The sequence below is a fragment of the Dama dama genome, chromosome 25, assembly GCF_033118175.1.
Source record: "Dama dama isolate Ldn47 chromosome 25, ASM3311817v1, whole genome shotgun sequence".
NCBI lineage: Eukaryota > Metazoa > Chordata > Mammalia > Artiodactyla > Cervidae > Dama > Dama dama.
Window position 1 is genome coordinate 76,163,073 of NC_083705.1, and position 14,324 is coordinate 76,177,396.

At 58.7% G+C, this 14,324-nt stretch overlaps 1 protein-coding gene across 1 annotated transcript in view; it reads left to right on the forward strand.

Annotated features, from left to right (window-relative positions):
* LPCAT1 (lysophosphatidylcholine acyltransferase 1) overlaps window positions 1-14,324 on the forward strand; it is a 39,007-nt gene that overhangs the window by 9,416 nt on the left and 15,267 nt on the right. Inside the window, exons 2-4 of the mRNA XM_061129360.1 lie at window positions 6,844-6,986; window positions 10,608-10,822; window positions 13,767-13,879. Coding sequence (XP_060985343.1) covers window positions 6,844-6,986; window positions 10,608-10,822; window positions 13,767-13,879 — 471 coding nt within the window. The remainder of the gene's footprint in view (window positions 1-6,843; window positions 6,987-10,607; window positions 10,823-13,766; window positions 13,880-14,324) is intronic.

A 14,324-nucleotide genomic window follows, 5' to 3' on the forward strand; every position in this document is an offset into this window, starting at 1 on the left:
GCGGTCCCAGTGTGCCCCCGGCCCCCATGTTGCCTGTGCAGGTAGCAGCCCCATTCATCCAGGCTTCACCTGCCCCCACCCCGGGCCCCCCGGCCAGGAGGGGTTGGCGCCCTCCCTGCATGTCCACTGAGGTCTGCCATCCTTGGAAACACCAGTCCAGGCTGTGAAGTCGTCCAGCTGGCTTGCAGAGTCAGTCCTGTTTCGTCTCTTACCCGTTCCCCCAAGTGTCACGTCGGGGGGTGTCCTCTGAGGCCCATGTAGCTGGTAGCTCTTCCCCGGTCTGGTCCCTGGCATCCGTCACGCAGGTGACCTTTGGTGCACCTGGCCCGGTGCTGCCCCCGAGGTCTCACCTGCTGCACAAAGGCCCCAGGGTCCTCAAGCCCGGGGCCCGGGCCTGAGCTGTTGCTCCGGGAGCCCTAGGAACACGTGGCCCCAGCTTTCCGCTCAGCGTCCACAGCGAGGCTGCGCTTTGGCCGTGTGAGTCCAGGGCCAGCGTGTCTGTGGTCCACACCCACCTGTTGGCTCGTGGACCCGACCCACCGCCCGAGGATGGTCTGTGGTGCCTGCGGGCGGATTGAGTGCCCGGTACGTCAGCTTCTATTTCTGTCGCGTGCCGCTCAGAACCACTGAGAGCAGAGATAAGGGCCGGGGACGTGGGCGCAGGGCCAGCTTCCGCAGCCAGCGGGCCTGCGTGTGGTCTTGCTGATGTTTTCCTCTCATCGCGGGAGGAGTGCTTTGCCCTCCAGCCTCTTGGAGGTGCGTTTCCCTTGGGATGGCAGGATTTCCCCACGCGGTCACGGCCAGCGCTGGGTGGGAAGAGGCCTTTGGGAGGGTCTGCCGTGCCCGCGGGTCAGCGCGCTGACGGGCGTCTGGAGCAGCACCGGCCCCCCTGTGCATCCTGACACGTGTCCTGTCAGGGTCCCATGCGCTGACTGGGGTCCCCGGGGGGGGCAGGTGCTGGAGGACACAGCCCACATGGTGCTCTGGGGCCCGCCCTCCCCAGGAGAGGGCGCAGGTCTCTGCAGAGATCTTGTCTCGTCGGTAGTACGTGGGTGCTTCCACGCTGGTTTTGCAACACAAGGCACTTGGGCCAGCTTGCACGTGGGTGATGCCAGTGACCCCGGCGGCCTGGGTTGGGGGGAGTGCTCCTCGGGCTGGTCTGAGCTGGGCGTTGGGACTGTGGGTGCTGCACTTGGAGAGCTCCGGACCCGTGGGTTCCACACACTCGCTGTGAGCTGGAGAGCGTTTTCCATCCAGAACGAACGTTGTCACTTTCATGGTTCTTACCACGGGCCGTTTGAAACACACAGCCAGTGTTTTTGCTTGGGCGACCGAATCGAAGCGCCGCAGGGGAGTGGCTTCAACAGCAGGAGTTTGTCCCTCCCCACTCTCGAGGCTGGAAGCGGAGATCCAGGGTTGTAGGGTTGGTTTCTCCCGAGGCTTCTCCCATGGGTGTGGCGGTCAGCTGTCTTTCCCTGTCCTCACATGCTTGACCTGTGCGCATCTGCATCCTGCCTGCCAGTCACGTGAGATTAGGGCCACCCCCGTGACCGTGTTTACCTTAATCTCTTCTTTAAAGACCGAGCTCCAAAGACAGTCACATTGTAAGGTGCTAGGGGTCACAGCTCAGCCCCTAACACCCCCCGCCTCCACACCCCCCATTGATGGCCTTTCTGGACCCACTGACCCCGCCCCCTCCAGCAGTGATCTGGAAGCGGTGCCCAGGTGTCATTGCGCCCGTAAAGATCCCGCGTGTATCCGCATCTCAAGGACAAGGACGTCCAGCGGCCACCGTGCGGGCGGTGTCACCCTTGAAGGCACGGTCCGCTCCTTGGCACTGGGGGCTGGCGCTGGGCTCGGCCAGCAGGCGCCCGGTGCTGGCTCTGGGCTGCGACTGCACGGCCCGCACCCACACGCACACTCTGATCAGAGGGTTTGGTTTTTTTCCCTGCGCTTGTTTGGGGTGTCTGTGTTTGCTGCTCTGTCCTGTCTTCCGTATCTTCTGGAAGCCGGTGGCCTGACCTAGAGCTGGAGGGCTTCCATTTCTGTCAGGCTTTCAGGCTGGTCTGCCTCTGAGCAGGACCCTCGGCCGTGTGGCCGTCCCTGGAGGGAGGGCTCTGGACGCACATGCCAGCCCCTTGTGGGCACGCCCCGCCCACCCCTCGGCTGGTGCCACAATCAGAAATGAGTCTCCTAGAGTCACCCAAAGGCAGTCGGTGAGGCTGGGGTGCGTGTGTGTGGATGTGGGCCTGTGCCTGTGTGGTTCCCCCCACACGTGGACTGTTCCTGTGTTCCTGTGGCTCCATCTGCGTGGGGCCCTGGGTCCTTTTGGTGGGAAGCGGAGCCCCGGGCCTGGACAGGTCACCACCGGGACCCGCTGTGCCGGGGGACTCACGGCGAAGTGTGCTGGCTGAGAGCGGGCGGTGCGCCTGCCGCTCTGGGTTAAACGGCTGACTGACCACATGGACGTGCTGGGAGCATGCACGCCCACGTCTGTTCTTGTTGAGCCCATTTTGTTTTGTTTTTCTTTTTTACACCAAAACCATTTTTTGTCGGGGTGTAGCCACTTAACAGTGTTGTTCAGGCGAACAGTGAAGGGACTCAGCCATACGTATCCACGTATCCATCCTCCCCCAAGTCCCGCTCCCACCCAAGCTGGCACGTAACATTGAGCAGAGTCCCACGTGCTGTGCGGTAGGTCTCTGTTGGTGATCCGTTTTAAATACAGCAGCATGTACATGACACTGGGACAGTTTCTCCTGAGCAGCCTCTGATAGTTCCCGCCAAGTAGGTCAGCCCAGGACCCTGAGTGCCTCCCTCGTATGGCCCTCAAGAAGGGTGACCACAAAGGCGGCCTGCCACTTTTGAGGATAGTGGGCTCCTGATGATGGCGGCGGGGAGAGACTGTGGGCTGCGCCTCAGGAGGGAGGCGGGTCCCAGCTTCTCAGGAAGCCAGGCGCTCCTGCACCTGTGGGCTCCGGAGGTGCCCGCCTCCACCAGGCAATCTTCACAGCCCAGCGTGCTTCCTGCCCCCCCAACCCTCCACGGAGCCCGGGTGGGTCTGCACCTCAGGCCACGTTCCCTCTGCACCTGCCTGTCCTCCTCTGTGGGTGGGGGCTGTGTGGTCACTCACACGTCCTCTTCCTGCTGGCTGCAGAGCTCAGACGCCAGGCCCGTGTCTCCTCAGGCACACAGAGTGGGCGCAGGGTGCATTCTCCGGGGGGCAGACATGGTCCCGCGTCACGTCCATGAGAGTGACCGGTGAGCCCTGTTGCGTTCAGGACGCTCTCTGCTCATTAACCAGCAACTTCAGCAGTGGCGCTTGTCCCAGCTTTGGGGCTGCCCCTCCAGGCCTGGTCATCACCGTCTGTCGGTCCAGATGGACTGGGCTGCTGCCTCCGAGCCCCTTTCAGCTGCAGTCCTCAAAGGCCTGAGCTGTGTCGTTCCTCTCTGTCACTTGGAGGAGCAGCCGTCCTGGGTGTGGCTGCGCCGTCTAGGCGTGTCGCTGTGCACCCGTGAGCGCGCTGAGCGTGATGGCCCCCACAGCCCCTGTCCACCGCCGCTGTCTGCTCGCGCTCTGGCACAGGCAGCAGCTTGAGGGTCCATTTGTGGGGACACACAGGGGACTCTCCAGGGACCCAACCGTCTGCACCCTGGAGGGGCTGGCAGCACAGGACGTAGGAGGAAAAGGTTCGCAGCACAGTCCCTGGCAGGCCCTGGACTGTCTCCTGGACAGGCAGCCCAAGAGGTGGGGCCAGTGATCAAGAGGCGGGGCCAGCGGCCGAGGAGGCGGGGCCAGGCAGCCCAAGAGGTGGGGCCAGTGATCAAGAGGCGGGGCCAGTGGCCGAGGAGGCGAGGCCAGGCAGCCTGAGAGGCGGGGCCAGACAGCCCAAGAGGCGGGGCCAGTGGCCGAGGAGGCGGGGCCAGGCAGCCCAAGAGGTGGGGCCAGTGATCAAGAGGCGGGGCCAGTGGCCGAGGAGGCGAGGCCAGGCAGCCTGAGAGGCGGGGCCAGACAGCCCAAGAGGCGGGGCCAGTGGCCGAGGAGGCGAGGCCAGGCAGCCCAAGAGGCGGGGCCAGTGGCCGAGGAGGCGGGGCCAGGCAACCCAAGAGGTGGGGCCAGTGATCAAGAGGCGGGGCCAGTGGCCGAGGAGGCGAGGCCAGGCAGCCCAAGAGGCGGGGCCAGTGGCCGAGGAGGCGGGGCCAGGCAGCCCAAGAGGTGGGGCCAGTGATCAAGAGGCGGGGCCAGTGGCCGAGGAGGCGAGGCCAGGCAGCCCGAGAGGCGGGGGCAGTAGCTGAGGAAGCGGGCGTCTGCCTTCTATTTCTCTGTAACGAAGTTACAAGATAATAGCAAGGGTGCAAAAGGATATAATATTTAACCTAAATTTTAACGGGAAGGAAAGGCTATGTTTTAAAACTAGTGGGGTTGAATTTAAGTACTTATAGAAAGTAGCGTTCTCTGTGTGAATTGGGGGAGATAAGGTATTTCTGAAAATAATGCTCCAGGCTCTTCCCTCAAGAAGTTAGAACAGCAGAGTAAACACGAGTGGAAGAGAGAGGCGCCTGTGAGATCCAGAGTTCATACGGCTGAATGGTCACAGCAGAGACGAGGGACAAGCTGCACGGGTGGTTCTGTGAGCAGGTTAGTAGAGGAGGGGCGAGTGTGTCCTCTCAGCCTGAAACGTCTTAGAAGCACAAACCACGCGAACCACACACCGGGGATCAGGGCAGGGCTCGTGTAACTCCAGGGCAGCGGCTACACGCGATGACCCTGACGGTGAATGACGGGAAATCCACTGGAAAGAGCACCTGCCAAGGACCCGCAGAAACTTCCTCCCAGGTGAAAACGCTGAAATAACTCCAGAAAGTGGGAAATCCAGGTAAACAATTTGAAAGCATGGGAGCAGCCATCAGAAAGCTCCGTAGGAATTCCCCCAACAAGGTGGGCTTTGGTTACGGAGTACGAGTTACCATGTGCAAGTTACTGTGCTTGCTTTGTTGTTATGAACAGAGAGCGGGGAGGTGAGGAGGTAAAGTGAAAAGGCCATTAATCTTGCAGACATCTCCTGGAAGGGCCAGTCGTGGGGAAGGCTATGTTAATTCCTTCCTTCCTGTAGCCTTCCACAGGTGGGCAGGGTTACACGAGTCAGGCCTTTATGTGTGGACAGAATCCTTTTAGTGAACAAAAGCAACAGGAAGCAAAGGTTAAAATAATAAAACAGATCCAACGGGGTGTCAGGATTGGCTCCCGTAAGCAGCACGTGGAGATGGCCCACACCGGCTGCGGGCAGTATAGGCCACTTGTGGCTGTTGGGCACCCGGAACATGGCATGTGTGATTGAGATGCGCTGTGTCTGGATCCCCGGACATGACGGGAGAGAAAGTAAAGTGGCTCATGCACACTTTGTCCTGAGTGCCTCCTCAGATGATGGAATTTCAGGGGTGTTGGCTTAAATTAACTGCGTTTTGAACTGATTTCATCACCTTTGTGTTTTTAAATGCAAGAGAAAGTAAAATGAGACAGATGGCTTGTGTTGTATTCCTGCCGGGAAGCGCTGGCCTTGATGGAGACCCCAGGAATCAGGGAAGGTGGCAGAGACCAGTGGGGGCGGGGGGTGGGGGCGCGGCAGTGAGCAGCTCAGACTTGGATCTCTTCCTGCCTCTTCTGTCTCCTGTGTGCCAAACCCACATATCTCATTTGTATATTCTTGTAAATCATCAAAAACTGCACCTGTTGCTCATGAGGCTCTGCGAGTCTTAAGTCTTTTCATCACTCCGCCCCCTCCCCATTTTCTAATCAGGCCCCCTGAAATCAAGTTCATCACAAAACTCACTGGTCCTGAGCATCCCCTTCCCCTCGCCACGTGGATCCAGAGCGTCTTTTGTGCAGAAGCACTGGACCTCCCGCACAGCTGCCCATCCACTCGGCCCTTCCTGACTCAGCCTCCACTGACCCCGTGTGTCCACCCTGACTGCTCCCCCCAGGCTTGTGGCTGTCCCCCTCACCTGCAGAGCCTCCCCTCCCCACAAGCCCCAGCCAGCCTTTCCTGTGTCCTCTGGACCAGACCTGTGGCCTTGGACGCCCCATCCCTGCTGGGCCTTCCTCCCATCCCTGACTTCTTGGGGCTGGGAAGTCCCCGGGTCCCCCTCTTCTTGCGGTCTAAGCCCTCTTCTGGCGGCTCTGTGCCTCCTATGGCATGTAAATGTGCCCATGTTGGGGTGCTGAGAGCAGGGGGCTCCAGCGGGCTGTCTGTTGGGATGGGCGGGACCGGGAGTGGGTGGGCTGTCTGCTGGGAGTGGGCGGGGCTGTGTGCTGGGATGGGCGGGGCCGGGAGTGGATAGGCTGTGTGCTGGGAGTGGGTGGGGCTGGGAGTGGGCGGGGCTGTGTGCTAGGATGGGCAGGGCCGGGAGTGGGTGGAGCTGGGAGTGGGCGGGGATGTCTGCTGGGGTGGGCGGGGCCGGGAGTGGGTAGGCTGTGTGCTGGGATGGGCGGGGCCGGGGTGGGCAGGGCTGTGTGCTGGGATGGGCGGGGCCGGGAGTGGGTGGACTGTCTGCTGGGAGTGGGCGGGGCTGTGTGCTGGGATGGGCAGGGCCGGGAGTGGGTGGGGCTGGGAGTGGATAGGCTGTGTGCTGGGAGTGGGCGGGGCCGGGAGTGGGTGGGCTGTCTGCTGGGAGTGGGCGGGGCTGTGTGCAGGGATGGGCGGGGCCGTCTGCTGGGAGTAGGTGGGGCTGGGAGTCGGCAGGGTGCCCATCTCCAGGTCGTCCCCTCGGCAGGCAGCTGGGGCAGGGCAGGCCTGGCGTGAGGAGCCCGGGGACAGCCCCCCAGTGACCGTGCCCTGTCCGCAGGTCGCCGTCTTGACGCTGACGCTCTTCCCTGTCCGGCTGCTGGTCGCCCTCCTCATGATGCTGCTCGCCTGGCCCCTGGCGCTCGTGTCTTCGCTGGGACCAGGCGGGCAGGAACCGGAGCAGCCGCCGGTGTTGTGGCGGAGGTGAGTCCGAGTCTGCGGGGGCTCCGGGGCAGTGGGGGTGTCGCAGGGCCGTTTCTCCGTGGCTCAGTCCTCTTCCCCGTCCCGGCACAGGCCACCTTCCCCCGCTGCGCCCCTGCCGCTCCTACTCGGAGGCTCCTTCCAGGACTCCGCGAGCCACTTAACCTCTGTGCGGTGTCCTGAGCACAGGCTCCCGCGTGTTTCCTGCCCGCAGCCCTCGAGGCCGCGTGTGGGCTTGCTGCCCAGGTCTGCTCTCTGCTTTTACACCATGGACGGTGATAAACCATGGCTTCATGTAGATGGACGTGTAAATGCAGCTTAACTAAAGCTCCCACAGGGATCCAGCAAAACAAAATGAAGTCACAGCCTTTTCTTGTGTTAAATACCTAAGGCTGTTCCTTAACTCTCTTTGCTGGTCTTCCCTGGGGGTTCCCAGCCTGCAGTGTCTGAGCCACAGGTTTGATCCCTGGGTGGGGAAGATCCCCGGAGGAGGAAGTGGCAACCCACTCCAGTATTCTTGCCTGGAGAATCCCATGGACAGAGGAGCCTGGTGGACTACAGTCCTTGGGGTCACAAAGAGTGGGACAGAGCGAACACATGCAAAAGCTATTCCTTAACTAACTCTTCACTGTTAGTGAAGGAAAACAAGCCAGTGGAAGGATTTTCCTGGGTGTTTTCAGTGTCTTAGAAGACACTGTTCCTGTTAAAACCAAGGTGTTCACAACCTGCTGTGTCTATATCTCTGATCCATCCTGAGGGCCCTGGGATGGTTTATTCAAAACAGATTTGTTATTAGTTTTATCATTAATTAATAATAAAAATGTTACTAGTTTAGACGAGCCCACAGCCCCAACGTGCCGCCACCTGTTCTATGAATGAGGTTTTATTGGGACGCAGTGCTGCCCACTCATTTCTGCACCAGCCCAGGCTGCTGCCCTGCACTGAGGATTCCTGTGTCCGAGCCCAAGGGCCCACACGGCCTCAGGTGCCTGCTGCCCCGCCCCTAAGATTTACAGACCAGCTCAAGGCCCTCCTCTCTCTCCCGCTGTCTGATGATGCCCTAAGAGACTGCGAAATTGGTGTCTCTCCTGGGCCTTGGTTCCCCACTGCCCACGCGCCATGGTCAGAGCAGCAGTTACCACGTGCAGGGCAGAGAAAGCCGGTTGCTAGTCCAGGGTTTTCTGAGCCGTGGATGAGCACCACGCCTGGGGGACGCCTCACCCCCCTCGCGGCATTTCTCATCCGCAGACCGTCCCCAGTTTCTAGTGAACCGTGGTTATTCTTCCTCCCTTGAAACCGGAGGCAGGTGTGGCCAGCTCCACAGGTGTGTCCCAGCACATCTGGGCCTCGGAGACTGCCTGGTGTCACGGAGCTCTCCAGAATGAATGAGCAGGTCCGTGAGTGAGCGAGCAAGGGCGAACGAGAGCGAACCAGAGGGGGACAAGGGACCAGGCTTTCTAATCTCTTTGGAAATCATACTTTACCTTGAGAGTTTTTTTTAACTAAAGTATGAGGGAGTAGGGAGTGAAAGTCGCTCAGTCATGTCCGACTCTTTGTGACCCCATGGACTACACAGTCCATAGAATTCTCCAGGCCAGGATACTGGAGTAGGTAGCCTTTCCCTTCTCCAGGGGAGCTTCCCAACCCAGGGATTGAACCCAGGTGAATTTGGTACCAAATGTATAGTCGAGGAAAATAAATCCAGGCCAAAAAGGAATCAGAATTTCAGTTTCTCTGGATTGAAAACCTACAGAAACCAGAGATCTTGTAGTTTTTACCCAGAAGGAGTGATTTGATAAAAGTATCTTTATTCCCTGTTTCCTTCCTCCACCCAGGCTGGGCTCCTTTCCCTCCTGTTCTCACTTCGCACGGCCTCCGAGTCTGTCTTTTCACATAGGTGACTCGGGGCTCCTTGCATTTCCCTATTCTGACTCCCTGTGGCTTTTCTTGTCTGCAGTGATGCACTTGATCTCATCGGGTGATAAGTGGACCACAGCCAAGTTTAGTTCCAGCAGCCCACTTCACAGAAGCATCGTGTGTGTGTGTGTGTGTGTGTGTGTGTGAAGCATCGTGTGTGTGTGTGTGTGAGAGAGAGAGAGAGAGAGAGAGAGAGAGAGACAGGCCCATGATGTGCCCCACGTGCAGAGACATGGGGTGGTTTCACGGGAGGTCTGGGTGTTCACGTCCACAGAGACTGAGCATCGTTCTGAAGGTATGCCTGTGTGTGTGCACGAGTGTGTACAAATGCGTGTTTGTGTGTATGCATGTGTGCATGTGCATACACGTGTTCGTGTACTGGCATGTACCCCAGCAGCACGCATACCTACCTTGTGTGGCTCTTCTACCGTGGCCTCCATCGCCCAGGGAAGGAGTCGGGTGCTCTGGGCCTATTGGGGTCAGAACCCAGCCCTGAGGGGTGCCAGGTGGCTGGCAGGTCTGGGGCCCCGGCTGGGCAAGGGTGGCGGTCAGGGTCACCATGGGCTTCCCTCACACATGACTTCTTGAGGTCACCTGCATATCCGCCTGCTGTGAGAGGTCTGACCTTTCCTTCCTGTATTGTCTTTTTCCGTTTTATGGAATTTCCAGTTTTATGTTGCCTTTTACCAAAAGAATGATGAGCCCTGAGTGTAGCCTCAAAATTCTCTGTCCCCAAGGTCCCGAGGCTGCGGCCTGGGGGTCGCTGTCCCCTCGGGACCCGGGGCCCTGACCCCAGCTGGTGCCTGTCCCTCTGCTGTTCTCTCGGGCGTGGTCTGCATTCCCTGGGCCTGTTTTCTTTTTGTTTGTTTGTTTTTCATCCAAGATTTTCTGGAGTACCGGATTCTTATCTCAGAAAGAAGATGCACGGAAGGAGCTCGTTCCGTTTGTGTCTGGAAGTGTCTTTATTCTGCTCTGTGTGTTGGTGGGTGTTGAGTTAGGTGTAGAACTGACTCAGCGCTTTCGTGACACGCTGCTACCTGCAGCTTAGATGCTAGAAGCCCACCTGTTCCTCTCTGGAAAGTTTCGAAGTCTCTGTTATTGGAAATTTGGAAACTTTTGAAAGGAGATTGCATGAATCTTTTTTTTTTTTTCTTTAACAAAGTGCGTTCTGGTCAGCGCCTTGACGTGGTGCTGGGAGTCTGTGCCCGCCTTCAATCTGAGAAGCTGTTTTCTTGGTGTCTTATAGTTCTGTCCTGGCTTTTTCTGGCATGTTCTGGGAGGTTCCCTCTCCATTTTCCAGCCTTTCTGAGGAGCTGACATTTCTGCAGGAGACATTGGATTTTCACACATGCTTTGTTTTTCTTGTCCTCTGGACGATTTCAGAGCACCCTGGCTCCATAATGTACTGACATGTGTGGGTCTCTTCTGATGCCTGCCCTGGGGTCTCCTCGGACCTTCCTCTTCCGCCCACACATCCGAGTCTAAGGTGTCTCCCTATGTGGGGAAGGGAGGACGGTGGGGGCGAGGGCGGGTCCCTGCCCTTGTAGATCTGCCCCCCGGCCCCCTCTCTGGAATGGCTCTGCATCTCCAGTGTGAACGGTGCCCTTGCCTCAGGAACGGGGTGCTGGCGCCAGCTGGGGTCGGCGTTGCCCCTGACAGGGTGTGGGAGGCAAGGCGCTGTCCCCGACGGCCACGCTTCTGTTGCAGGGTCGTGGACGTGCTGCTCAAGGCCATCATGCGCACCATGTGGTTTGCGGGCGGCTTCCACCACGTGGCCGTGAAGGGGCGGCGGGCACTGCCCACCGAGGCCGCCATCCTCGCCCTGGCTCCACACTCCTCCTACTTCGACGCCATCCCTGTCACCATGACGATGTCTTCCGTCGTGATGAAGGCAGAGAGCAGAGACATCCCCATATGGGGAAGTAAGTGAGCCCCCCATCCCGCTGGGGGAGTGAGCCCCATCCTGCTGGGAGAGTGACCCCCATCCTGCTGGAGAGAGTGACAGCCCCCAACCTGCTGGGGAGTGAACCCCCTGCTCGGGGAGTGAGCCCCCATCCTCCTGGGAGAGTGACCCCCATCCTGCTGGGGGAGTGACCCCCATCCTGCTGGGGGAGTGACCCCCCATCCTGCTGGGGTAGTGAGCCCCATCCTCCTGGGAGAGAGAGCCCCATCCCACTGGGAGAGTGACCCCCCCATCCTGCTGGGAGCGAGTGACCCCCCATCCTGCTGGGGTAGTGACCCCAATCTTGCTGGGGTAGTGAGCCCCATCCCACTGGGAGAGTGACCCCCCATCCTGCAGGGAGTCGGTGAGCCCCACCCCCTCAATCCTGCTGGGAGACTGCCCCCCATCCTGGTGGGAGTGCTGAGCCCCCCCTCCCCATCCTGGGGGCACTGACACCTGCCCTGCTGGCTGGTCCAGGTCACGTGACGGCAGACACGTCTGCACAGGTCCCACCCCCGTGAGCTAGGCCCTGGACCTTGACCTCTGTGTTATGATTTCTTTTGATATTACTGTGGTTTTCATTTTTTATTAGCACACAAGTACCCTCAACTGTGAGGTGTTAAAGCGCTCCTTCAAGCTCTAACACAGCGTGTTGCCCTTGGCTCACAGAAGCGCTGGAAGCTGGGGCTAGCTCAGTGCCCGTGCCGGGGGTAGCTGCTGGGCTGTACCAGTCGGTGGGCTCACTGCCTCATCCTTCTGGGTGGTTCCACCAGACCTCCCTTTCTCCCCATGGCCCTTTTTAGCAGCGTCAGGAATAATCAGTGAGGAAGGATGAAATAGTGTCAATTGCATGAAAAAGCAAACTGTTTCAAGACATGTGACAAAATGTCACTGAGATGCGCTTAGATTTTTTGAGTGCCATGGACCCAACTAGGTAGAATTTTATTCTTTTTAAAAATGTTTTCTTTTCAGTTTTGTAAGACGTCCAGGAAATAAAGGTCATGAAACATTATTATTTACAAATAGCAAAAATACTCAGAAAAGAAGCTCACAGCCCATCTTGGGCCCCATGAGGGGTGGCCCTAGGGCAGAGCAGGTGGAAACCGACCACTGTGGCCTCACCAGCCCGGGAGGGTAACCGACTTCCACGGCCTCCACTTGCCGTCAGGTCAGATTTTCTCTCCTGAGAAGTACTTCCCACCTTTAAATCCTTATTCAAGGACCAGCGTGTTGGTTGTCACCATCAGCTTTGGTCGTGGGAGTCCTGAGTGCGCTCCTGCCCCCACAAACACACACTCTCACACACACACACTCTCACACACTCACATTCTCACACTCACACACTCACATTCTCACACACACACACTCATACGCACACATTCTCACACTCAAACACACACTCAAACTCTCACACTGACACAGTCACACACATTCTCACACACATTCTCACACTCACACACATTCTCACACTCACACACACTCTCACACACACTCACACACTCACACTCTCACCCCCACACACTCTCACACACTCACACCCACACAAACACACACTCTCACACACACTCAAACTCTCACACTCACACAGTCACACACACATTCTCACTCACACACTCACACACACACTCACACACACATTCTCACACACATACACACTCGCACATACACAGTCACACACACACACACTCATACACTCTCTCACACACACACACTCACACACATACTCTTAACTCACACACTCACACACACACACTCTCGCACACACACTCACTCTCACACAGTCACACACACACACACAGTCACACACACACTCACACACAGACACATACTCTCACACACACACTTGCTGGGGGCTGAGAATGGAGTCTGCTTCTTTTGTTTTTAACCACGCCGCTTGCAGGGTTTAGCTCCCTGACCAGGGATTAAGCCCATGTCCTCGGCGGTGACAGCACAGAACTTTGACCTCTGGACCCCAGGGAACCCCTAAGAAGGGTCTCTGTGTCCTGGAATGGGGACCGAGCACCGCGGAGCCTGGGGTTTAAAATGACAGGAACGTGTGTTCGCTCATCGTTCTGGGGGCCAGACTCCAAAACCCAGGTCTCAGCAGGCTGGTCTCAAAGGAGAACCCATCCCAGGCCCCCCTCCGGTGTCCGCTGTCCTTGCCCTCCTGGGCGAACCCGGCTGTGGCCATGTCCCCTCGCCCTTGTCTCCGTCGTCACCTGGCCATCTGTCCTCCTCACGAGGACACCAGTCCTTGAGCAGGGCTCACCCTGTGCAGTGTGACCTCATCTTGACTTGGCCACATCTGCAGAGGTCCTGTTTCCCAGGAAAGTCAGCTACGGGTCTAAGGAGGTCAGCTGCAGACCCAGGGAGGTCAGCCACAGGCCCAGGGAGGTCAGCTGCGGGTCCAGAGAGATCACCCATAGGCCCAGGGAGGTCAGCTATGGGCGCAGAGAGGTCACCACAGGCCCAGGGAAGTCAGCCACGGGTCCATGGAGGTCAGCTATGGGCCCAGAGAGGTCAGCTGTGGACCCAGGGAGGTCAGATATGGGCGCAGAGAGGTCACCACAGGCCCAGAGAGGTCAGCCACAGGTCCAGGGAGGTCAGCTGTGAGTCTAGAGAGATCACCCATAGGCCCAGGGAGGTCACCGCGGGCCCGGGGAGGTCGGCCGTGGACCTGGGCTCTCTGGCTCTTCCATCAGTGACGCAGGTGACCGAGGGCTCTCCAGTCCGGCGGGTCAGCCCGTCGTCTGTCTCTCTCCCGCCTTGTCGTCTGTGGCCCGCAGGTGGTGGGGCTCCCAGTCAGTGCCGTCCCTGCTCCCTTGTGGCCGGCACAGCCCGCGGGGAACCTCCGGGGGGATCACCATGCCACAAGCCGCCCCCACCGACCCCACCCTCCACAAGCGCCCCGCCCTCTCTTTCAGCTCTGATAAAGTACATACGGCCGGTGTTCGTGTCCCGGGCAGACCAGGACTCCCGCAGGAAGACGGTGGAGGAAATTAGGAAGCGGGCGCAGTCCGGCGGGAAGTGGCCACAGGTGGGCTGCCTTGCTGTGTCCTGCACGGATTTACTCTGAAAGACCTGAACATAGGGGTCAGAGGGGAAAGAGAAACCTGAGAGCCAGAACGTGACTTCCCTGGAGACTGGGTTCATTGTGTTTCACATTATTTTTGATAAGTGCAAGCCTAAGAATGTGCTTGTATATCAGGTATTTTTGGTTCTGGCATTTTAAAAATAAGAAATGGGGGAAAATAATTTTCACACGCATCTGAAGTTCCCAAGTAATCTTTTAAGTTCTCCGTCAGAAACAGCTGACTGGCCTGTCTCTGGAGTCAGCGGCCTCGTGCCTGAGTAGGGCACTGGGCTGTGTCCACTTGCTTCTTAAAGCTCTGAGCTTGCCTGGCACGCTTTGGTTCCCTCGAGGCACCAGGAAGGCTGGCCTGGGCAGCATCCTCGGCCAGAGGCAGCCGTGGGTGCGGTGT